Here is a 25,212-nt window from a genome sequence, read left to right on the forward strand (position 1 = left end):
TATTTGTCTTTTTCTACTTCATCCCCTTCTTCCTCATCGTCGTCTGAGAGAGAAGGTGCAAATCATATACTGCAGACGTCAGCGACATAACTTACATACCCATTCTACGACAATTTGCTAACACATGCGTAGAAACACCCGCTAATAGAACGCTTTTAAAAACCTGCTATTCCATGACACTAGTTACAGACGGGAAAAGTATTGTTGCAGCAAACAAGTATTAACTGTTATGCTAAAAATAAACACCAACCAAGCAGATAAATGGCAAAAGGAAAGAAATTCCAAAAGTTAGGCAAAGATTGCAACCGATAGTATGGCGCTAAGAAAGACAATATTGAAGGGTATCCACAAGAAAGATCTCATGTTTTTGTACTTTGTTTTTCTTCAAATTTTCCACCTTTATCCTTAAAATAATGTGAAACGTGGTGAGCAAAACGGAACGGAATCAGCCAGTGGGAGTAATTCTTGAAACTTTGGTTTCGATTTGGATTGCAGCCGCAACACACAAGGTAGAAAGCAACCCATTGAATGGCTGATAGAAAAGTCATGAAAAGACGCACGAAATACACAGACCGGAAGTAGTGGTTTTGATAAGTATGATCTAAAATGGTTTTCAAGAGCTCAAGGAAACACAAACCTTCGTCGCCTTTGCCGCCTTTTGGCTTGTAGCAAACTTTGAAAACTGCACGGCAGTTGTTCTTCACCCAGGCCTTCCTTCCTTTGTAGCCAAAGGATTTATTCTTTTTGCACTTGCCGTTTGACAGCTCTTTCGTTATCTTCATTGACTTGATTTTCTTGGCCTTTGAAAGAGATTTCTCATCTTTCTTTTTCTGTTTGCTTTCTAGTTTTAACTTTCTGCAGTTGCCTTTACCGCCTTCTTCTTCTTCCTCATCATCGTCTGAAGAAAAAGATTAAAAGAATACACTGCAGACATAAGCACCTAACTTACAAACCAAATTCACGGAATTTTCGCAAACGAATACATGTGAAAATAGGAATGTGTCCAAATAATTGGAAGAGAAGGAAACCAGTTACAAAACGTAAAACTATTGTTTGAATAAACAATTTCTGACTTTCCCAGAAGAAAAACCAAGAACAACAAAAATGACCACGAATGTAAATACGACAGAAGTTCCAAATGTTAGGCCAAGAGTGATACCGATTGAATGACGTTAGGAAAAATCAGATAGTGGGTGCCTTCAGAAAGGCAGAATGTTTTTCGAACTTTTCCATTTTTATCCCTTAAAGTATGTGGAATGAAGGGAGGAAAAAAGTAGCAGAATCAGTCAGTGGGAGAAGTTCTTGAAACTCCGGAGTGGCACATAAATGAATCAGATTTGGAATGCAAGCGCAACAAACGAGGTAGGAGGACACCTATTGAAAACCTCACAAAAATGTCAAGAGAAGGTAGACGACATAAACAAACCAGAAAGTAATAACTTTGATAAGTTGAAAGCAAGATTGTTTTCCAGTTCTCAAGTGAAAACAAACCTTCATCGCCTTTTGGCTTGTAGCAAACTTTGAATACTGCACGGCAGTCGTTCTTCACCCAGGCCTTCTTTCCTTTATAGCCAAAGGATTTATTCTTCTTGCACTTGCCCCCTGATAGTTCTTTCGTTATCTTCATTGACTTGATTTTCTTGGCCTTGGAAAGAGATTTCTCGTCTTTTTCTTTGTTTTTGCTTTCAAGTTTTAAAGTTCTGCAGTTGCCTTTCTCGCCATCATCGCCCTCTTCCTCATCATCGTCTGAGTGAAGAGGTAAAAATAATATACTGCAGACGTCAGCATCTATTTTATATACCATTTTCTCCCTATTTTGATCAAGCTAATTTTCTGTAAACAATTACCTACAAGAAAAAATGTTTCCACATTATCCTACGGCAATAACATCAATTACTGACGGAAAAATTATTATCACTGTATTCAGTTACTGACTCAGTAAGAAATGAGAGAAATTCCAAAGGTAAGGCCAAGACTAATTCCGATTTTATGACGTTAGGAAAAAACACATGGGGTGTGTCCTTCAGAAAGACAGAATGTTTCTTCAAGGATTTGATTTGTATAGCGAAAAGCACGTGAAAGGTTGGGAGCGAAACGGAGCAGAAACAGTCGGCGGGAGTATTTATTACAAATTTAGACAGGCTCTCATATGACTAAGATTTGGATTGCAGCCGTAACATGTCGGAGAAAAGCAATGCATTTAAATACTGATGCAGAATTTACCAGAAGGCAGACCAGATACACAGACCAAAAGCAATGAATTTGATAAAGAAGCAGCCAGATTGTTTTCCAGTACTCAGGTGAAAACAAACCTTCTTCGCCTTTTGGCTTGTAGCAAACTTTGAATACTGCACGGCAGTCGTTCTTCACCCAGGCCTTCTTTCCTTTATAGCCAAAGGATTTATTCTTCTTGCACTTGCCCTCAGACAGTTCTTTAGTTATCTTCATTGACTTGATTTTCTTGGCCTTGGAGAGAGATTTCTGGTCTTTCTCTTTGTTTTTGCTTTCAAGTTTTAAAGTTCTGCAGTTGCCTTTATCGCCTTCATCGCCTTCTTCCTCATCATCGTCTAAGAGAAAAGGTGAAAATAATATACTGCAGACGTCAGCGCCTAACTTACATACCCATTCTACGGCAATTTGCTAATGCATGCGTAGAAGTACCCGCTAATAGAATGTTTCCAAAAACCTGAGGTTCCATGACACTAGTTACAGACAGGAAAAGTATTGCTGCATCAAGCAATTATTAACTGTTATGTTAGAAAAACACCAACCCAGCCAATAAATGGCAAAAGAAAAGAAATTCCAAAAGTTAGGCAAAGATTTGCAACGATAGTATGGTTCTAGGAAAGAACATATTGAAGGGTATCCACAAGAAAGACATCATGTTTTTGTATTTTGGTTTTTTTGCGTAGTTTCCAAATTTATCCTTAAAATAATGTGAAACGTGGAGAGCAAAACGGAACGGAATCAGTCAGTTGGAGTAATTCATGAATCTCTGGTTTCGATTTGGATTGCAGCCGCAACAAACAAGGTAGAAAGCAACCCATTGAATTGCAGATAGAAATGTCACGAAAAGACGCACGAAATACACAGACCGGAAGTAGTGGTTTTGATAAGTATGCTGTAAAATTGTTTTCAAGAGCTCAAGGAAACACAAACCTTCGTCGCCTTTGCCGCCTTTTGGCTTGTAGCAAACTTTGAAAACTGCACGGCAGTTGTTCTTCACCCAGGCCTTCCTTCCTTTATAGCCAAAGGATTTATTCTTTTTGCACTTGCGATTTGACAGCTCTTTCGTTATCTTCATTGACTTGATTTTCTTGGCCTTGGAAAGAGATTTCTCGTCTTTCTTTTTCTGTTTGCTTTCTAGTTTTAACTTTCTGCAGTTGCCTTTACCGTTTTCTTCTTCTTCCTCATCATCTTCTGAAAAAAAAACCATTAAAAGAATACACTGCAGACATCAGCACCTAACTTACAAACCCAATTCACGGATTTTTTTTCAAACGAATACATGTAAAAATAGAAATGTTTCCAAAAAATTGGAAGGGTAGGAAACCAGTTACAGACCGTAAAACTACTGTTTGAGTAAACAATTTCTGACTTGACCAGAAAAAACAACAACAACAAAAATGACCACGAATGTAAACAGGACAGAAGTTCCAAATGTTAGGCCAAGAGTGATACCGATTGAATGACGTAAGGAAAAATCAGATAGTGGGTGCCTTCAGAAAGGCAGAATGTTTTTCGAACTTTTCCATTTTTATCCCTTAAAGTATGTGGAATGAAGGGAGGAAAAAAGTAACAGAATCAGTCAGTGGGAGAAGTTCTTGAAACTCCGGAGTGGCACATAAATGAATCAGATTTGGAATGCAAGCGCAACATACGAGGTAGGAGGACACCTATTGAAAACCTCACAAAAATGTCAAGAGAAGGTAGACGACATAAGCAAACCAGAAGTAATAACTTTGATAAGTTGAATGCGAGATTGTTTTCCAGTACTCAGGTGAAAACAAACCTTCATCGCCTTTTGGCTTGTAGCAAACTTTGAATACTGCACGGCAGTCGTTCTTCACCCAGGCCTTCCTTCCGTTATAGCCAAAAGATTTATTCTTTTTGCACTTGCCCTCAGACAGTTCTTTCGTTATCTTCATTGACTTGATTTTCTTGGCCTTGGAAAGAGATTTCTGGTCTTTTTCTTTGTTTTTGCTTTCAAGTTTTAAAGTTCTGCAGTTGCCTTTATCGCCTTCATCGCCTTCTTCCTCATCATCGTCTGAGAGAAAAGGTGAAAATAATATACTGCAGACGTCAGCGCCTAACCTACATACCCATTCTACGACAATTTGCTAATACATGCGTAGAAACACCCGCTAATAGAATGTTTTTAAAAACCTGGGATTCCATGACACTAGTTACAGACGTGAAAAGTGTTGTTGCAGCAAACAAGTATTAACTGTTATGCTAAAAATAAACACCAACCAAGCAGATAAATGGCAAAAGGAAAGAAATTCCAAAAGTTAGGCAAAGATTGGTAACGATAGTATGGCGCTAAGAAAGACAATATTGAAGGGTATCCACAAGCAAGATCTCATGTTTTTGTACTTTGTTTTTCTTCAAATTTTCCACCTTTATCCTTAAAATAATGTGAAACGTGGTGAGCAAAACGGAACGGAATCAGCCAGTGGGAGTAATTCTTGAAACTTTGGTTTCGATTTGGATTGCAGCCGCAACACACAAGGTAGAAAGCAACCCATTGAATGGCTGATAGAAAAGTCACGAAAAGACGCACGAAATACACAGACCGGAAGCAGTGGTTTTGATAAGTATGATCTAAAATGGTTTTCAAGAGCTCAAGGAAACACAAACCTTCGTCGCCTTTGCCGCCTTTTGGCTTGTAGCAAACTTTGAAAACTGCACGGCAGTTGTTCTTCACCCAGGCCTTCCTTCCTTTGTAGCCAAAGGATTTATCCTTTTTGCACTTGCCGTTTGACAGCTCTTTCGTTATCTTCATTGACTTGATTTTCTTGGCCTTTGAAAGAGATTTCTCGTCTTTCTTTTTCTGTTTGCTTTCTAGTTTTAACTTTCTGCAGTTGCCTTTACCGCCTTCTTCTTCTTCCTCATCATCGTCTGCAGAAAAAGATTAAAAGAATACACTGCAGACATAAGCACCTAACTTACAAACCAAATTCACGGAATTTTCGCAAACGAATACATGTGAAAATAGGAATGTGTCCAAATAATTGGAAGAGAAGGAAACCAGTTACAAAACATAAAACTATTGTTTGAATAAACAATTTCTGACTTTCCCAGAAGAAAAACCAAGAACAACAAAGATGACCACGAATGTAAATACGACAGAAGTTCCAAATGTTAGGCCAAGAGTGATACCGATTGAATGACGTTAGGAACAATCAGATAATGGGTGCCTTCAGAAAGGCAGAATGTTTTTCGAACTTTTCCATTTTTATCCCTTAAAGTATGTGGAATGAAGGGAGGAAAAAAGTAGCAGAATCATTCAGTGGGAGAAGTTCTTGAAACTCCGGAGTGGCACATAAATGAATCAGATTTGGAATGCAAGCGCAACAAACGAGGTAGGAGGACACCTATTGAAAACCTCACAAAAATGTCAAGAGAAGGTAGACGACATAAGCAAACCAGAAGTAATAACTTTGATAAGTTGAATGCGAGATTGTTTTCCAGTACTCAGGTGAAAACAAACCTTCATCGCCTTTTGGCTTGTAGCAAACTTTGAATACTGCACGGCAGTTGTTCTTCACCCAGGCCTTTCTTCCTTTATAGCCAAAGGATTTATTCTTCTTGCACTTGCCCTCAGACAGTTCTTTCGTTATCTTCATTGACTTGATTTTCTTGGCCTTGGAAAGAGATTTCTGGTCTTTTTCTTTGTTTTTGCTTTCAAGTTTTAAAGTTCTGCAGTTGCCTTTATCGCCTTCATCGTCTTCTTCCTCATCATCGTCTGAGAGAAAAGGTGAAAATAATATACTGCAGACGTCAGCGCCTAACTTACATACCCATTCTACGACAATTTGCTAACACATGCGTAGAAACACTCGCTAATAGAATGTTTTTAAAAACCTGGGATTCCATGACACTAGTTACAGACGGGAAAAGTATTGTTGCAGCAAACAAGTATTAACTGTTATGCTAAAAATAAACACCAACCAAGCAGATAAATGGCAAAAGGAAAGAAATTCCAAAAGTTAGGCAAAGATTGGTAACGATAGTATGGCGCTAAGAAAGACAATATTGAAGGGTATCCACAAGAAAGATCTCATGTTTTTGTACTTTGTTTTTCTTCAAATTTTCCACCTTTATCCTTAAAATAATGTGAAAAGTGGTGAGCAAAACGGAACGGAATCAGTCAGTGGGAGTAATTCTTGAAACTTTGGTTTCGATTTGGATTGCAGCCGCAACACACAAGGTAGAAAGCAACCCATTGAATGGCTGATAGAAAAGTCACGAAAAGACGCACGAAATACACAGACCGGAAGTAGTGGTTTTGATAAGTATGATCTAAAATGGTTTTCAAGAGCTCAAGGAAATACAAACCTTCGTCGCCTTTGCCGCCTTTTGGCTTGTAGCAAACTTTGAAAACTGCACGGCAGTTGTTCTTCACCCAGGCCTTCCTTCCTTTGTAGCCAAAGGATTTATTCTTTTTGCACTTGCCGTTTGACAGCTCTTTCGTTATCTTCATTGACTTGATTTTCTTGGCCTTTGAAAGAGATTTCTCGTCTTTCTTTTTCTGTTTGCTTTCTAGTTTTAACTTTCTGCAGTTGCCTTTACCGCCTTCTTCTTCTTCCTCATCATCGTCTGAAGAAAAAGATTAAAAGAATACACTGCAGACATAAGCACCTAACTTACAAACCAAATTCACGGAATTTTCGCAAACGAATACATGTGAAAATAGGAATGTGTCCAAATAATTGGAAGAGAAGGAAACCAGTTACAAAACGTAAAACTATTGTTTGAATAAACAATTTCTGACTTTCCCAGAAGAAAAACCAAGAACAACAAAAATGACCACGAATGTAAATACGACAGAAGTTCCAAATGTTAGGCCAAGAGTGATACCGAATGAATGACGTTAGGAAAAATCAGATAGTGGGTGTCTTCAGAAAGGCAGAATGTTTTTCGAACTTTTCCATTTTTATCCCTTAAAGTATGTGGAATGAAGGGAGGAAAAAAGTAGCAGAATCAGTCAGTGGGAGAAGTTCTTGAAACTCCGGAGTGGCACATAAATGAATCAGATTTGGAATGCAAGCGCAACAAACGAGGTAGGAGGACACCTATTGAAAACCTCACAAAAATGTCAAGAGAAGGTAGACGACATAAGCAAACCAGAAGTAATAACTTTGATAAGTTGAATGCGAGATTGTTTTCCAGTACTCAGGTGAAAACAAACCTTCATCGCCTTTTGGCTTGTAGCAAACTTTGAATACTGCACGGCAGTTGTTCTTCACCCAGGCCTTTCTTCCTTTATAGCCAAAGGATTTATTCTTCTTGCACTTGCCCTCAGACAGTTCTTTCGTTATCTTCATTGACTTGATTTTCTTGGCCTTGGAAAGAGATTTCTGGTCTTTTTCTTTGTTTTTGCTTTCAAGTTTTAAAGTTCTGCAGTTGCCTTTATCGCCTTCATCGCCTTCTTCCTCATCATCGTCTGAGAGAAAAGGTGAAAATAATATACTGCAGACGTCAGCGCCTAACTTACATACCCATTCTACGACAATTTGCTAACACATGCGTAGAAACACCCGCTAATAGAATGTTTTTAAAAACCTGGGATTCCATGACACTAGTTACAGACGGGAAAAGTATTGTTGCAGCAAACAAGTATTAACTGTTATGCTAAAAATAAACACCAACCAAGCAGATAAATGGCAAAAGGAAAGAAATTCCAAAAGTTAGGCAAAGATTGGTAACGATAGTATGGCGCTAAGAAAGACAATATTGAAGGGTATCCACAAGAAAGATCTCATGTTTTTGTACTTTGTTTTTCTTCAAATTTTCCACCTTTATCCTTAAAATAATGTGAAAAGTGGTGAGCAAAACGGAACGGAATCAGTCAGTGGGAGTAATTCTTGAAACTTTGGTTTCGATTTGGATTGCAGCCGCAACACACAAGGTAGAAAGCAACCCATTGAATGGCTGATAGAAAAGTCACGAAAAGACGCACGAAATACACAGACCGGAAGTAGTGGTTTTGATAAGTATGATCTAAAATGGTTTTCAAGAGCTCAAGGAAACACAAACCTTCGTCGCCTTTGCCGCCTTTTGGCTTGTAGCAAACTTTGAAAACTGCACGGCAGTTGTTCTTCACCCAGGCCTTCCTTCCTTTGTAGCCAAAGGATTTATTCTTTTTGCACTTGCCGTTTGACAGCTCTTTCGTTATCTTCATTGACTTGATTTTCTTGGCCTTTGAAAGAGATTTCTCGTCTTTCTTTTTCTGTTTGCTTTCTAGTTTTAACTTTCTGCAGTTGCCTTTACCGCCTTCTTCTTCTTCCTCATCATCGTCTGAAGAAAAAGATTAAAAGAATACACTGCAGACATAAGCACCTAACTTACAAACCAAATTCACGGAATTTTCGCAAACGAATACATGTGAAAATAGGAATGTGTCCAAATAATTGGAAGAGAAGGAAACCAGTTACAAAACGTAAAACTATTGTTTGAATAAACAATTTCTGACTTTCCCAGAAGAAAAACCAAGAACAACAAAAATGACCACGAATGTAAATACGACAGAAGTTCCAAATGTTAGGCCAAGAGTGATACCGAATGAATGACGTTAGGAAAAATCAGATAGTGGGTGTCTTCAGAAAGGCAGAATGTTTTTCGAACTTTTCCATTTTTATCCCTTAAAGTATGTGGAATGAAGGGAGGAAAAAAGTAGCAGAATCAGTCAGTGGGAGAAGTTCTTGAAACTCCGGAGTGGCACATAAATGAATCAGATTTGGAATGCAAGCGCAACAAACGAGGTAGGAGGACACCTATTGAAAACCTCACAAAAATGTCAAGAGAAGGTAGACGACATAAGCAAACCAGAAGTAATAACTTTGATAAGTTGAATGCGAGATTGTTTTCCAGTACTCAGGTGAAAACAAACCTTCATCGCCTTTTGGCTTGTAGCAAACTTTGAATACTGCACGGCAGTTGTTCTTCACCCAGGCCTTTCTTCCTTTATAGCCAAAGGATTTATTCTTCTTGCACTTGCCCTCAGACAGTTCTTTCGTTATCTTCATTGACTTGATTTTCTTGGCCTTGGAAAGAGATTTCTGGTCTTTTTCTTTGTTTTTGCTTTCAAGTTTTAAAGTTCTGCAGTTGCCTTTATCGCCTTCATCGCCTTCTTCCTCATCATCGTCTGAGAGAAAAGGTGAAAATAATATACTGCAGACGTCAGCGCCTAACTTACATACCCATTCTACGACAATTTGCTAACACATGCGTAGAAACACCCGCTAATAGAATGTTTTTAAAAACCTGGGATTCCATGTCACTAGTTACAGACGGGAAAAGTATTGTTGCAGCAAACAAGTATTAACTGTTATGCTAAAAATAAACACCAACCAAGCAGATAAATGGCAAAAGGAAAGAAATTCCAAAAGTTAGGCAAAGATTGGTAACGATAGTATGGCGCTAAGAAAGACAATATTGAAGGGTATCCACAAGAAAGATCTCATGTTTTTGTACTTTGTTTTTCTTCAAATTTTCCACCTTTATCCTTAAAATAATGTGAAAAGTGGTGAGCAAAACGGAACGGAATCAGTCAGTGGGAGTAATTCTTGAAACTTTGGTTTCGATTTGGATTGCAGCCGCAACACACAAGGTAGAAAGCAACCCATTGAATGGCTGATAGAAAAGTCACGAAAAGACGCACGAAATACACAGACCGGAAGTAGTGGTTTTGATAAGTATGATCTAAAATGGTTTTCAAGAGCTCAAGGAAACACAAACCTTCGTCGCCTTTGCCGCCTTTTGGCTTGTAGCAAACTTTGAAAACTGCACGGCAGTTGTTCTTCACCCAGGCCTTCCTTCCTTTGTAGCCAAAGGATTTATTCTTTTTGCACTTGCCGTTTGACAGCTCTTTCGTTATCTTCATTGACTTGATTTTCTTGGCCTTTGAAAGAGATTTCTCGTCTTTCTTTTTCTGTTTGCTTTCTAGTTTTAACTTTCTGCAGTTGCCTTTACCGCCTTCTTCTTCTTCCTCATCATCGTCTGAAGAAAAAGATTAAAAGAATACACTGCAGACATAAGCACCTAACTTACAAACCAAATTCACGGAATTTTCGCAAACGAATACATGTGAAAATAGGAATGTGTCCAAATAATTGGAAGAGAAGGAAACCAGTTACAAAACGTAAAACTATTGTTTGAATAAACAATTTCTGACTTTCCCAGAAGAAAAACCAAGAACAACAAAAATGACCACGAATGTAAATACGACAGAAGTTCCAAATCTTAGGCCAAGAGTGATACCGATTGAATGACGTTAGGAAAAATCAGATAATGGGTGCCTTCAGAAAGGCAGAATGTTTTTCGAACTTTTCCATTTTTATCCCTTAAAGTATGTGGAATGAAGGGAGGAAAAAAGTAGCAGAATCAGTCAGTGGGAGAAGTTCTTGAAACTCCGGAGTGGCACATAAATGAATCAGATTTGGAATGCAAGCGCAACAAACGAGGTAGGAGGACACCTATTGAAAACCTCACAAAAATGTCAAGAGAAGGTAGACGACATAAGCAAACCAGAAGTAATAACTTTGATAAGTTGAATGCGAGATTGTTTTCCAGTACTCAGGTGAAAACAAACCTTCATCGCCTTTTGGCTTGTAGCAAACTTTGAATACTGCACGGCAGTTGTTCTTCACCCAGGCCTTTCTTCCTTTATAGCCAAAGGATTTATTCTTCTTGCACTTGCCCTCAGACAGTTCTTTCGTTATCTTCATTGACTTGATTTTCTTGGCCTTGGAAAGAGATTTCTGGTCTTTTTCTTTGTTTTTGCTTTCAAGTTTTAAAGTTCTGCAGTTGCCTTTATCGCCTTCATCGCCTTCTTCCTCATCATCGTCTGAGAGAAAAGGTGAAAATAATATACTGCAGACGTCAGCGCCTAACTTACATACCCATTCTACGACAATTTGCTAACACATGCGTAGAAACACCCGCTAATAGAATGTTTTTAAAAACCTGGGATTCCATGTCACTAGTTACAGACGGGAAAAGTATTGTTGCAGCAAACAAGTATTAACTGTTATGCTAAAAATAAACACCAACCAAGCAGATAAATGGCAAAAGGAAAGAAATTCCAAAAGTTAGGCAAAGATTGGTAACGATAGTATGGCGCTAAGAAAGACAATATTGAAGGGTATCCACAAGAAAGATCTCATGTTTTTGTACTTTGTTTTTCTTCAAATTTTCCACCTTTATCCTTAAAATAATGTGAAAAGTGGTGAGCAAAACGGAACGGAATCAGTCAGTGGGAGTAATTCTTGAAACTTTGGTTTCGATTTGGATTGCAGCCGCAACACACAAGGTAGAAAGCAACCCATTGAATGGCTGATAGAAAAGTCACGAAAAGACGCACGAAATACACAGACCGGAAGTAGTGGTTTTGATAAGTATGATCTAAAATGGTTTTCAAGAGCTCAAGGAAACACAAACCTTCGTCGCCTTTGCCGCCTTTTGGCTTGTAGCAAACTTTGAAAACTGCACGGCAGTTGTTCTTCACCCAGGCCTTCCTTCCTTTGTAGCCAAAGGATTTATCCTTTTTGCACTTGCCGTTTGACAGCTCTTTCGTTATCTTCATTGACTTGATTTTCTTGGCCTTTGAAAGAGATTTCTCGTCTTTCTTTTTCTGTTTGCTTTCTAGTTTTAACTTTCTGCAGTTGCCTTTACCGCCTTCTTCTTCTTCCTCATCATCGTCTGAAGAAAAAGATTAAAAGAATACACTGCAGACATAAGCACCTAACTTACAAACCAAATTCACGGAATTTTCGCAAACGAATACATGTGAAAATAGGAATGTGTCCAAATAATTGGAAGAGAAGGAAACCAGTTACAAAACGTAAAACTATTGTTTGAATAAACAATTTCTGACTTTCCCAGAAGAAAAACCAAGAACAACAAAAATGACCACGAATGTAAATACGACAGAAGTTCCAAATCTTAGGCCAAGAGTGATACCGATTGAATGACGTTAGGAAAAATCAGATAATGGGTGCCTTCAGAAAGGCAGAATGTTTTTCGAACTTTTCCATTTTTATCCCTTAAAGTATGTGGAATGAAGGGAGGAAAAAAGTAGCAGAATCAGTCAGTGGGAGAAGTTCTTGAAACTCCGGAGTGGCACATAAATGAATCAGATTTGGAATGCAAGCGCAACAAACGAGGTAGGAGGACACCTATTGAAAACCTCACAAAAATGTCAAGAGAAGGTAGACGACATAAGCAAACCAGAAGTAATAACTTTGATAAGTTGAATGCGAGATTGTTTTCCAGTACTCAGGTGAAAACAAACCTTCATCGCCTTTTGGCTTGTAGCAAACTTTGAATACTGCACGGCAGTTGTTCTTCACCCAGGCCTTTCTTCCTTTATAGCCAAAGGATTTATTCTTCTTGCACTTGCCCTCAGACAGTTCTTTCGTTATCTTCATTGACTTGATTTTCTTGGCCTTGGAAAGAGATTTCTGGTCTTTTTCTTTGTTTTTGCTTTCAAGTTTTAAAGTTCTGCAGTTGCCTTTATCGCCTTCATCGCCTTCTTCCTCATCATCGTCTGAGAGAAAAGGTGAAAATAATATACTGCAGACGTCAGCGCCTAACTTACATACCCATTCTACGACAATTTGCTAACACATGCGTAGAAACACCCGCTAATAGAATGTTTTTAAAAACCTGGGATTCCATGTCACTAGTTACAGACGGGAAAAGTATTGTTGCAGCAAACAAGTATTAACTGTTATGCTAAAAATAAACACCAACCAAGCAGATAAATGGCAAAAGGAAAGAAATTCCAAAAGTTAGGCAAAGATTGGTAACGATAGTATGGCGCTAAGAAAGACAATATTGAAGGGTATCCACAAGAAAGATCTCATGTTTTTGTACTTTGTTTTTCTTCAAATTTTCCACCTTTATCCTTAAAATAATGTGAAAAGTGGTGAGCAAAACGGAACGGAATCAGTCAGTGGGAGTAATTCTTGAAACTTTGGTTTCGATTTGGATTGCAGCCGCAACACACAAGGTAGAAAGCAACCCATTGAATGGCTGATAGAAAAGTCACGAAAAGACGCACGAAATACACAGACCGGAAGTAGTGGTTTTGATAAGTATGATCTAAAATGGTTTTCAAGAGCTCAAGGAAACACAAACCTTCGTCGCCTTTGCCGCCTTTTGGCTTGTAGCAAACTTTGAAAACTGCACGGCAGTTGTTCTTCACCCAGGCCTTCCTTCCTTTGTAGCCAAAGGATTTATCCTTTTTGCACTTGCCGTTTGACAGCTCTTTCGTTATCTTCATTGACTTGATTTTCTTGGCCTTTGAAAGAGATTTCTCGTCTTTCTTTTTCTGTTTGCTTTCTAGTTTTAACTTTCTGCAGTTGCCTTTACCGCCTTCTTCTTCTTCCTCATCATCGTCTGAAGAAAAAGATTAAAAGAATACACTGCAGAGAAAAGCACCTAACTTACAAACCAAATTCACGGAATTTTCGCAAACGAATACATGTGAAAATAGGAATGCGTCCAAATAATTGGAAGAGAAGGAAACCAGTTACAAAACATAAAACTATTGTTTGAATAAACAATTTCTGACTTTCCCAGAAGAAAAACCAAGAACAACAAAAATGACCACGAATGTAAATACGACAGAAGTTCCAAATGTTAGGCCAAGAGTGATACCGAATGAATGACGTTAGGAAAAATCAGATAGTGGGTGTCTTCAGAAAGGCAGAATGTTTTTCGAACTTTTCCATTTTTATCCCTTAAAGTATGTGGAATGAAGGGAGGAAAAAAGTAGCAGAATCAGTCAGTGGGAGAAGTTCTTGAAACTCCGGAGTGGCACATAAATGAATCAGATTTGGAATGCAAGCGCAACAAACGAGGTAGGAGGACACCTATTGAAAACCTCACAAAAATGTCAAGAGAAGGTAGACGACATAAGCAAACCAGAAGTAATAACTTTGATAAGTTGAATGCGAGATTGTTTTCCAGTACTCAGGTGAAAACAAACCTTCATCGCCTTTTGGCTTGTAGCAAACTTTGAATACTGCACGGCAGTTGTTCTTCACCCAGGCCTTTCTTCCTTTATAGCCAAAGGATTTATTCTTCTTGCACTTGCCCTCAGACAGTTCTTTCGTTATCTTCATTGACTTGATTTTCTTGGCCTTGGAAAGAGATTTCTGGTCTTTTTCTTTGTTTTTGCTTTCAAGTTTTAAAGTTCTGCAGTTGCCTTTCTCGCCTTCATCGCCTTCTTCCTCATCATCGTCTGAGAGAAAAGGTGAAAATAATATACTGCAGACGTCAGCGCCTAACTTACATACCCATTCTACGACAATTTGCTAGTACATGCGTAGAAACACCCGCTAATAGAATGTTTTTAAAAACCTGGGATTCCATGACACTAGTTACAGACGGGAAAAGTATTGTTGCAGCAAACAAGTATTAACTGTTATGCTAAAAATAAACACCAACCAAGCAGATAAATGGCAAAAGGAAAGAAATTCCAAAAGTTAGGCAAAGATTGGTAACGATAGTATGGCGCTAAGAAAGACAATATTGAAGGGTATCCACAAGAAAGATCTCATGTTTTTGTACTTTGTTTTTCTTCAAATTTTCCACCTTTATCCTTAAAATAATGTGAAACGTGGTGAGCAAAACGGAACGGAATCAGTCAGTGGGAGTAATTCTTGAAACTTTGGTTTCGATTTGGATTGCAGCCGCAACACACAAGGTAGAAAGCAACCCATTGAATGGCTGATAGAAAAGTCACGAAAAGACGCACGAAATACACAGACCGGAAGCAGTGGTTTTGATAAGTATGATCTAAAATGGTTTTCAAGAGCTCAAGGAAACACAAACCTTCGTCGCCTTTGCCGCCTTTTGGCTTGTAGCAAACTTTGAAAACTGCACGGCAGTTGTTCTTCACCCAGGCCTTCCTTCCTTTGTAGCCAAAGGATTTATTCTTTTTGCACTTGCCGTTTGACAGCTCTTTCGTTATCTTCATTGACTTGATTTTCTTGGCCTTTGAAAGAGATTTCTCGTCTTTCTTTTTCTGTTTGCTTTCTAGTTTTAACTTTCTGCAGTTGCCTTTACCGCCTTCTTCTTCTTCCTCATCATCGTCTGAAGAAAAAGATTAAAAGAATACACTGCAGACATAAGCACCTAACTTACAAACCAAATTCACGGAATTTTCGCAAACGAATACATGTGAAAATAGGAATGTGTCCAAATAATTGGAAGAGAAGGAAACCAGTTACAAAACATAAAACTATTGTTTGAATAAACAATTTCTGACTTTCCCAGAAGAAAAACCAAGAACAACAAAAATGACCACGAATGTAAATACGACAGAAGTTCCAAATCTTAGGCCAAGAGTGATACCGATTGAATGACGTTAGGAAAAATCAGATAATGGGTGCCTTCAGAAAGGCAGAATGTTTTTCGAACTTTTCCATTTTTATCCCTTAAAGTATGTGGAATGAAGGGAGGAAAAAAGTAGCAGAATCAGTCAGTGGGAGAAGTTCTTGAAACTCCGGAGTGGCACATAAATGAATCAGATTTGGAATGCAAGCGCAACAAACGAGGTAGGAGGACACCTATTGAAAACCTCACAAAAATGTCAAGAGAAGGTAGACGACATAAGCAAACCAGAAGTAATAACTTTGATAAGTTGAATGCGAGATTGTTTTCCAGTACTCAGGTGAAAACAAACCTTCATCGCCTTTTGGCTTGTAGCAAACTTTGAATACTGCACGGCAGTTGTTCTTCACCCAGGCCTTTCTTCCTTTATAGCCAAAGGATTTATTCTTCTTGCACTTGCCCTCAGACAGTTCTTTCGTTATCTTCATTGACTTGATTTTCTTGGCCTTGGAAAGAGATTTCTGGTCTTTTTCTTTGTTTTTGCTTTCAAGTTTTAAAGTTCTGCAGTTGCCTTTATCGCCTTCATCGCCTTCTTCCTCATCATCGTCTGAGAGAAAAGGTGAAAATAATATACTGCAGACGTCAGCGCCTAACTTACATACCCATTCTACGACAATTTGCTAATACATGCGTAGAAACACCCGCTAATAGAATGTTTTTAAAAACCTGGGATTCCATGACACTAGTTACAGACGGGAAAAGTATTGTTGCAGCAAACAAGTATTAACTGTTATGCTAAAAATAAACACCAACCCAGCAGATAAATGGCAAAAGGAAAGAAATTCCAAAAGTTAGGCAAAGATTGGTAACAATAGTATGGCGCTAAGAAAGACAATATTGAAGGGTATCCACAAGAAAGATCTCATGTTTTTGTACTTTGTTTTTCTTCAAATTTTCCACCTTTATCCTTAAAATAATGTGAAACGTGGTGAGCAAAACGGAACGGAATCAGTCAGTGGGAGTAATTCTTGAAACTTTGGTTTCGATTTGGATTGCAGCCGCAACACACAAGGTAGAAAGCAACCCATTGAATGGCTGATAGAAAAGTCACGAAAAGACGCACGAAATACACAGACCGGAAGTAGTGGTTTTGATAAGTATGATCTAAAATGGTTTTCAAGAGCTCAAGGAAACACAAACCTTCGTCGCCTTTGCCGCCTTTTGGCTTGTAGCAAACTTTGAAAACTGCACGGCAGTTGTTCTTCACCCAGGCCTTCCTTCCTTTGTAGCCAAAGGACTTATTCTTTTTGCACTTGCCGTTTGACAGCTCTTTCGTTATCTTCATTGACTTGATTTTCTTGGCCTTTGAAAGAGATTTCTCGTCTTTCTTTTTCTGTTTGCTTTCTAGTTTTAACTTTCTGCAGTTGCCTTTACCGCCTTCTTCTTCTTCCTCATCATCGTCTGAAGAAAAAGATTAAAAGAATACACTGCAGACATAAGCACCTAACTTACAAACCAAATTCACGGAATTTTCGCAAACGAATACATGTGAAAATAGGAATGTGTCCAAATAATTGGAAGAGAAGGAAACCAGTTACAAAACGTAAAACTATTGTTTGAATAAACAATTTCTGACTTTCCCAGAAGAAAAACCAAGAACAACAAAAATGACCACGAATGTAAATACGACAGAAGTTCCAAATCTTAGGCCAAGAGTGATACCGATTGAATGACGTTAGGAAAAATCAGATAATGGGTGCCTTCAGAAAGGCAGAATGTTTTTCGAACTTTTCCATTTTTATCCCTTAAAGTATGTGGAATGAAGGGAGGAAAAAAGTAGCAGAATCAGTCAGTGGGAGAAGTTCTTGAAACTCCGGAGTGGCACATAAATGAATCAGATTTGGAATGCAAGCGCAACAAACGAGGTAGGAGGACACCTATTGAAAACCTCACAAAAATGTCAAGAGAAGGTAGACGACATAAGCAAACCAGAAGTAATAACTTTGATAAGTTGAATGCGAGATTGTTTTCCAGTACTCAGGTGAAAACAAACCTTCATCGCCTTTTGGCTTGTAGCAAACTTTGAATACTGCACGGCAGTTGTTCTTCACCCAGGCCTTTCTTCCTTTATAGCCAAAGGATTTATTCTTCTTGCACTTGCCCTCAGACAGTTCTTTCGTTATCTTCATTGACTTGATTTTCTTGGCCTTGGAAAGAGATTTCTGGTCTTTTTCTTTGTTTTTGCTTTCAAGTTTTAAAGTTCTGCAGTTGCCTTTATCGCCTTCATCGCCTTCTTCCTCATCATCGTCTGAGAGAAAAGGTGAAAATAATATACTGCAGACGTCAGCGCCTAACTTACATACCCATTCTACGACAATTTGCTAACACATGCGTAGAAACACCCGCTAATAGAATGTTTTTAAAAACCTGGGATTCCATGACACTAGTTACAGACGGGAAAAGTATTGTTGCAGCAAACAAGTATTAACTGTTATGCTAAAAATAAACACCAACCAAGCAGATAAATGGCAAAAGGAAAGAAATTCCAAAAGTTAGGCAAAGATTGGTAACGATAGTATGGCGCTAAGAAAGACAATATTGAAGGGTATCCACAAGAAAGATCTCATGTTTTTGTACTTTGTTTTTCTTCAAATTTTCCACCTTTATCCTTAAAATAATGTGAAAAGTGGTGAGCAAAACGGAACGGAATCAGTCAGTGGGAGTAATTCTTGAAACTTTGGTTTCGATTTGGATTGCAGCCGCAACACACAAGGTAGAAAGCAACCCATTGAATGGCTGATAGAAAAGTCACGAAAAGACGCACGAAATACACAGACCGGAAGTAGTGGTTTTGATAAGTATGATCTAAAATGGTTTTCAAGAGCTCAAGGAAACACAAACCTTCGTCGCCTTTGCCGCCTTTTGGCTTGTAGCAAACTTTGAAAACTGCACGGCAGTTGTTCTTCACCCAGGCCTTCCTTCCTTTGTAGCCAAAGGACTTATTCTTTTTGCACTTGCCGTTTGACAGCTCTTTCGTTATCTTCATTGACTTGATTTTCTTGGCCTTTGAAAGAGATTTCTCGTCTTTCTTTTTCTGTTTGCTTTCTAGTTTTAACTTTCTGCAGTTGCCTTTACCGCCTTCTTCTTCTTCCTCATCATCGTCTGAAGAAAAAGATTAAAAGAATACACTGCAGACATAAGCACCTAACTTACAAACCAAATTCACGGAATTTTCGCAAACGAATACATGTGAAAATAGGAATGTGTCCAAATAATTGGAAGAGAAGGAAACCAGTTACAAAACGTAAAACTATTGTTTGAATAAACAATTTCTGACTTTCCCAGAAGAAAAACCAAGAACAACAAAAATGACCACGAATGTAAATACGACAGAAGTTCCAAATCTTAGGCCAAGAGTGATACCGATTGAATGACGTTAGGAAAAATCAGATAATGGGTGCCTTCAGAAAGGCAGAATGTTTTTCGAACTTTTCCATTTTTATCCCTTAAAGTATGTGGAATGAAGGGAGGAAAAAAGTAGCAGAATCAGTCAGTGGGAGAAGTTCTTGAAACTCCGGAGTGGCACATAAATGAATCAGATTTGGAATGCAAGCGCAACAAACGAGGTAGGAGGACACCTATTGAAAACCTCACAAAAATGTCAAGAGAAGGTAGACGACATAAGCAAACCAGAAGTAATAACTTTGATAAGTTGAATGCGAGATTGTTTTCCAGTACTCAGGTGAAAACAAACCTTCATCGCCTTTTGGCTTGTAGCAAACTTTGAATACTGCACGGCAGTTGTTCTTCACCCAGGCCTTTCTTCCTTTATAGCCAAAGGATTTATTCTTCTTGCACTTGCCCTCAGACAGTTCTTTCGTTATCTTCATTGACTTGATTTTCTTGGCCTTGGAAAGAGATTTCTGGTCTTTTTCTTTGTTTTTGCTTTCAAGTTTTAAAGTTCTGCAGTTGCCTTTATCGCCTTCATCGCCTTCTTCCTCATCATCGTCTGAGAGAAAAGGTGAAAATAATATACTGCAGACGTCAGCGCCTAACTTACATACCCATTCTACGACAATTTGCTAACACATGCGTAGAAACACCCGCTAATAGAATGTTTTTAAAAACCTGGGATTCCATGACACTAGTTACAGACGGGAAAAGTATTGTTGCAGCAAACAAGTATTAACTGTTATGCTAAAAATAAACACCAACCAAGCAGATAAATGGCAAAAGGAAAGAAATTCCAAAAGTTAGGCAAAGATTGGTAACGATAGTATGGCGCTAAGAAAGACAATATTGAAGGGTATCCACAAGAAAGATCTCATGTTTTTGTACTTTGTTTTTCTTCAAATTTTCCACCTTTATCCTTAAAATAATGTGAAAAGTGGTGAGCAAAACGGAACGGAATCAGTCAGTGGGAGTAATTCTTGAAACTTTGGTTTCGATTTGGATTGCAGCCGCAACACACAAGGTAGAAAGCAACCCATTGAATGGCTGATAGAAAAGTCACGAAAAGACGCACGAAATACACAGACCGGAAGTAGTGGTTTTGATAAGTATGATCTAAAATGGTTTTCAAGAGCTCAAGGAAACACAAACCTTCGTCGCCTTTGCCGCCTTTTGGCTTGTAGCAAACTTTGAAAACTGCACGGCAGTTGTTCTTCACCCAGGCCTTCCTTCCTTTGTAGCCAAAGGACTTATTCTTTTTGCACTTGCCGTTTGACAGCTCTTTCGTTATCTTCATTGACTTGATTTTCTTGGCCTTTGAAAGAGATTTCTCGTCTTTCTTTTTCTGTTTGCTTTCTAGTTTTAACTTTCTGCAGTTGCCTTTACCGCCTTCTTCTTCTTCCTCATCATCGTCTGAAGAAAAAGATTAAAAGAATACACTGCAGACATAAGCACCTAACTTACAAACCAAATTCACGGAATTTTCGCAAACGAATACATGTGAAAATAGGAATGTGTCCAAATAATTGGAAGAGAAGGAAACCAGTTACAAAACGTAAAACTATTGTTTGAATAAACAATTTCTGACTTTCCCAGAAGAAAAACCAAGAACAACAAAAATGACCACGAATGTAAATACGACAGAAGTTCCAAATCTTAGGCCAAGAGTGATACCGATTGAATGACGTTAGGAAAAATCAGATAATGGGTGCCTTCAGAAAGGCAGAATGTTTTTCGAACTTTTCCATTTTTATCCCTTAAAGTATGTGGAATGAAGGGAGGAAAAAAGTAGCAGAATCAGTCAGTGGGAGAAGTTCTTGAAACTCCGGAGTGGCACATAAATGAATCAGATTTGGAATGCAAGCGCAACAAACGAGGTAGGAGGACACCTATTGAAAACCTCACAAAAATGTCAAGAGAAGGTAGACGACATAAGCAAACCAGAAGTAATAACTTTGATAAGTTGAATGCGAGATTGTTTTCCAGTACTCAGGTGAAAACAAACCTTCATCGCCTTTTGGCTTGTAGCAAACTTTGAATACTGCACGGCAGTTGTTCTTCACCCAGGCCTTTCTTCCTTTATAGCCAAAGGATTTATTCTTCTTGCACTTGCCCTCAGACAGTTCTTTCGTTATCTTCATTGACTTGATTTTCTTGGCCTTGGAAAGAGATTTCTGGTCTTTTTCTTTGTTTTTGCTTTCAAGTTTTAAAGTTCTGCAGTTGCCTTTATCGCCTTCATCGCCTTCTTCCTCATCATCGTCTGAGAGAAAAGGTGAAAATAATATACTGCAGACGTCAGCGCCTAACTTACATACCCATTCTACGACAATTTGCTAACACATGCGTAGAAACACCCGCTAATAGAATGTTTTTAAAAACCTGGGATTCCATGACACTAGTTACAGACGGGAAAAGTATTGTTGCAGCAAACAAGTATTAACTGTTATGCTAAAAATAAACACCAACCAAGCAGATAAATGGCAAAAGGAAAGAAATTCCAAAAGTTAGGCAAAGATTGGTAACGATAGTATGGCGCTAAGAAAGACAATATTGAAGGGTATCCACAAGAAAGATCTCATGTTTTTGTACTTTGTTTTTCTTCAAATTTTCCACCTTTATCCTTAAAATAATGTGAAAAGTGGTGAGCAAAACGGAACGGAATCAGTCAGTGGGAGTAATTCTTGAAACTTTGGTTTCGATTTGGATTGCAGCCGCAACACACAAGGTAGAAAGCAACCCATTGAATGGCTGATAGAAAAGTCACGAAAAGACGCACGAAATACACAGACCGGAAGTAGTGGTTTTGATAAGTATGATCTAAAATGGTTTTCAAGAGCTCAAGGAAACACAAACCTTCGTCGCCTTTGCCGCCTTTTGGCTTGTAGCAAACTTTGAAAACTGCACGGCAGTTGTTCTTCACCCAGGCCTTCCTTCCTTTGTAGCCAAAGGATTTATTCTTTTTGCACTTGCCGTTTGACAGCTCTTTCGTTATCTTCATTGACTTGATTTTCTTGGCCTTTGAAAGAGATTTCTCGTCTTTCTTTTTCTGTTTGCTTTCTAGTTTTAACTTTCTGCAGTTGCCTTTACCGCCTTCTTCTTCCTCATCATCGTCTGAAGAAAAAGATTAAAAGAATACACTGCAGACATAAGCACCTAACTTACAAACCAAATTCACGGAATTTTCGCAAACCAATACATGTGAAATTAGGAATGTGTCCAAATAATTGGAAGAGAAGGAAACCAGTTACAAAACGTAAAACTATTGTTTGAATAAACAATTTCTGACTTTCCCAGAAGAAAAACCAAGAACAACAAAAATGACCACGAATGTAAATACGACAGAAGTTCCAAATGTTAGGCCAAGAGTGATACCGATTGAATGACGTTAGGAAAAATCAGATAATGGGTGCCTTCAGAAAGGCAGAATGTTTTTCGAACTTTTCCATTTTTATCCCTTAAAGTATGTGGAATGAAGGGAGGAAAAAAGTAGCAGAATCAGTCAGTGGGAGAAGTTCTTGAAACTCCGGAGTGGCACATAAATGAATCAGATTTGGAATGCAAGCGCAACAAACGAGGTAGGAGGACACCTTTTGAAATCCTCACAAAAATGTCAAAAGAAGGTAGACGGCATAAGCAAACCAGAAGTAATAACTTTGATAAGTTGAATGCGAGATTGTTTTCCAGTACTCAGGTGAAAACAAACCTTCATCGCCTTTTGGCTTGTAGCAAACTTTGAATACTGCACGGCAGTTGTTCTTCACCCAGGCCTTTCTTCCTTTATAGCCAAAGGATTTATTCTTCTTGCACTTGCCCTCAGACAGTTCTTTCGTTATCTTCATTGACTTGATTTTCTTGGCCTTGGAAAGAGATTTCTGGTCTTTTTCTTTGTTTTTGCTTTCAAGTTTTAAAGTTCTGCAGTTGCCTTTATCGCCTTCATCGCCTTCTTCCTCATCATCGTCTGAGAGAAAAGGTGAAAATAATATACTGCAGACGTCAGCGCCTAACTTACATACCCATTCTACGACAATTTGCTAATACATGCGTAGAAACACCCGCTAATAGAATGTTTTTAAAAACCTGGGATTCCATGACACTAGTTACAGACGGGAAAAGTATTGTTGCAACAAACAAGTATTAACTGTTATGCTAAAAATAAACACCAACCAAGCAGATAAATGGCAAAAGGAAAGAAATTCCAAAAGTTAGGCAAAGATTGGTAACGATAGTATGGCACTATGAAAGACAATATTGAAGGGTATCCACAAGAAAGATCTCATGTTTTTGTACTTTGTTTTTCTTCAAATTTTCCACCTTTATCCTTAAAATAATGTGAAACGTGGTGAGCAAAACGGAACGGAATCAGTCAGTGGGAGTAATTCTTGAAACTTTGGTTTCGATTTGGATTGCAGCCGCAACACACAAGGTAGAAAGCAACCCATTGAATGGCTGATAGAAAAGTCATGAAAAGACGCACGAAATACACAGACCGGAAGTAGTGGTTTTGATAAGTATGATCTAAAATGGTTTTCAAGAGCTCAAGGAAACACAAACCTTCGTCGCCTTTGCCGCCTTTTGGCTTGTAGCAAACTTTGAAAACTGCACGGCAGTTGTTCTTCACCCAGGCCTTCCTTCCTTTGTAGCCAAAGGATTTATTCTTTTTGCACTTGCCGTTTGACAGCTCTTTCGTTATCTTCATTGACTTGATTTTCTTGGCCTTTGAAAGAGATTTCTCGTCTTTCTTTTTCTGTTTGCTTTCTAGTTTTAACTTTCTGCAGTTGCCTTTACCGCCTTCTTCTTCTTCCTCATCATCGTCTGAAGAAAAAGATTAAAAGAATACACTGCAGACATAAGCACCTAACTTACAAACCAAATTCACGGAATTTTCGCAAACGAATACATGTGAAAATAGGAATGTGTCCAAATAATTGGAAGAGAAGGAAACCAGTTACAAAACATAAAACTATTGTTTGAATAAACAATTTCTGACTTTCCCAGAAGAAAAACCAAGAACAACAAAAATGACCACGAATGTAAATACGACAGAAGTTCCAAATCTTAGGCCAAGAGTGATACCGATTGAATGACGTTAGGAAAAATCAGATAATGGGTGCCTTCAGAAAGGCAGAATGTTTTTCGAACTTTTCCATTTTTATCCCTTAAAGTATGTGGAATGAAGGGAGGAAAAAAGTAGCAGAATCAGTCAGTGGGAGAAGTTCTTGAAACTCCGGAGTGGCACATAAATGAATCAGATTTGGAATGCAAGCGCAACAAACGAGGTAGGAGGACACCTATTGAAAACCTCACAAAAATGTCAAGAGAAGGTAGACGACATAAGCAAACCAGAAGTAATAACTTTGATAAGTTGAATGCGAGATTGTTTTCCAGTACTCAGGTGAAAACAAACCTTCATCGCCTTTTGGCTTGTAGCAAACTTTGAATACTGCACGGCAGTCGTTCTTCACCCAGGCCTTCCTTCCTTTATAGCCAAAAGATTTATTCTTTTTGCACTTGCCCTCTGACAGTTCTTTCGTTATCTTCATTGACTTGATTTTCTTGGCCTTTGAAAGAGATTTCTGGTCTTTCTCTTTGTTTTTGCTTTCAAGTTTTAAAGTTCTGCAGTTGCCTTTATCGCCTTCATCGCCCTCTTCCTCATCATCGTCTGAGAGAAAAGGTGAAAATAATATACTGCAGAGGTATGCGCCTAAATTACATACCCATTCTACGGCAATTTGCTAATACATGCGTAGAAGTACCTGCTAATAGAATGTTTCCAAAATCCTGGGATTCCATGCCACAAGTTACAGACGGGAAAAGTATTGTTGCAGCACACAATTATTAACTGTTATGTTTAAAAAACACCGACCCAGCCAATAAATGGAAAAAGGAAAGAAATTCCAAAAGGTAGACAAAGATTGGTAACAATAGTACAGCACTAGGACAGAACATATTGAAGGGTATCCACAAGAAAGATATCATGTTTTTGTACTTTGTTTTTCTTCAAATTTTCCACCTTTATCCTTAAAATAATGTGAAAAGTGGTGAGCAAAACGGAACGGAATCAGTCAGTGGGAGTAATTCTTGAAACTTTGGTTTCGATTTGGATTGCAGCCGCAACACACAAGGTAGAAAGCAACCCATTGAATGGCTGATAGAAAAGTCACGAAAAGACGCACGAAATACACAGACCGGAAGTAG

The 25,212-nt window shown here is 38.4% G+C and overlaps 2 protein-coding genes across 2 annotated transcripts in view; both read right to left on the reverse strand.

Moving 5' to 3' along the window:
- Positions 1-25,212, reverse strand: part of LOC106011013 — a 76,925-nt gene that overhangs the window by 28,523 nt on the left and 23,190 nt on the right. Inside the window, exons 23-47 of the mRNA XM_035969918.1 lie at positions 24,422-24,676; positions 23,569-23,829; positions 22,721-22,975; positions 21,871-22,128; positions 21,023-21,277; positions 20,170-20,430; positions 19,322-19,576; positions 18,469-18,729; positions 17,621-17,875; positions 16,768-17,028; positions 15,920-16,174; positions 15,067-15,327; positions 14,219-14,473; positions 13,366-13,626; positions 12,518-12,772; positions 11,665-11,925; positions 10,817-11,071; positions 9,964-10,224; positions 9,116-9,370; positions 8,263-8,523; positions 7,415-7,669; positions 6,562-6,822; positions 5,714-5,968; positions 4,861-5,121; positions 638-898 (exon numbers count right to left, since the gene is read on the reverse strand). Of these exons, the coding sequence (XP_035825811.1) occupies positions 638-898; positions 4,861-5,121; positions 5,714-5,968; positions 6,562-6,822; positions 7,415-7,669; positions 8,263-8,523; positions 9,116-9,370; positions 9,964-10,224; positions 10,817-11,071; positions 11,665-11,925; positions 12,518-12,772; positions 13,366-13,626; positions 14,219-14,473; positions 15,067-15,327; positions 15,920-16,174; positions 16,768-17,028; positions 17,621-17,875; positions 18,469-18,729; positions 19,322-19,576; positions 20,170-20,430; positions 21,023-21,277; positions 21,871-22,128; positions 22,721-22,975; positions 23,569-23,829; positions 24,422-24,676 (6,450 nt within the window). The remainder of the gene's footprint in view (positions 1-637; positions 899-4,860; positions 5,122-5,713; positions 5,969-6,561; positions 6,823-7,414; positions 7,670-8,262; positions 8,524-9,115; positions 9,371-9,963; positions 10,225-10,816; positions 11,072-11,664; positions 11,926-12,517; positions 12,773-13,365; positions 13,627-14,218; positions 14,474-15,066; positions 15,328-15,919; positions 16,175-16,767; positions 17,029-17,620; positions 17,876-18,468; positions 18,730-19,321; positions 19,577-20,169; positions 20,431-21,022; positions 21,278-21,870; positions 22,129-22,720; positions 22,976-23,568; positions 23,830-24,421; positions 24,677-25,212) is intronic.
- LOC118477723 (lectin ADEL-like) lies at positions 1,239-2,634 on the reverse strand. Its single transcript, XM_035969922.1, has 2 exons — positions 2,313-2,634; positions 1,239-1,746 (listed from the first exon to the last, which is right to left on the reverse strand). The coding sequence occupies exons 1-2, from the start codon at positions 2,446-2,448 to the stop codon at positions 1,283-1,285; spliced, it is 600 nt and encodes a 199-aa protein (XP_035825815.1). The 5' UTR covers positions 2,449-2,634; the 3' UTR covers positions 1,239-1,282.

This window comes from Aplysia californica, unplaced genomic scaffold, assembly GCF_000002075.1.
Source record: "Aplysia californica isolate F4 #8 unplaced genomic scaffold, AplCal3.0 scaffold00195, whole genome shotgun sequence".
NCBI lineage: Eukaryota > Metazoa > Mollusca > Gastropoda > Aplysiida > Aplysiidae > Aplysia > Aplysia californica.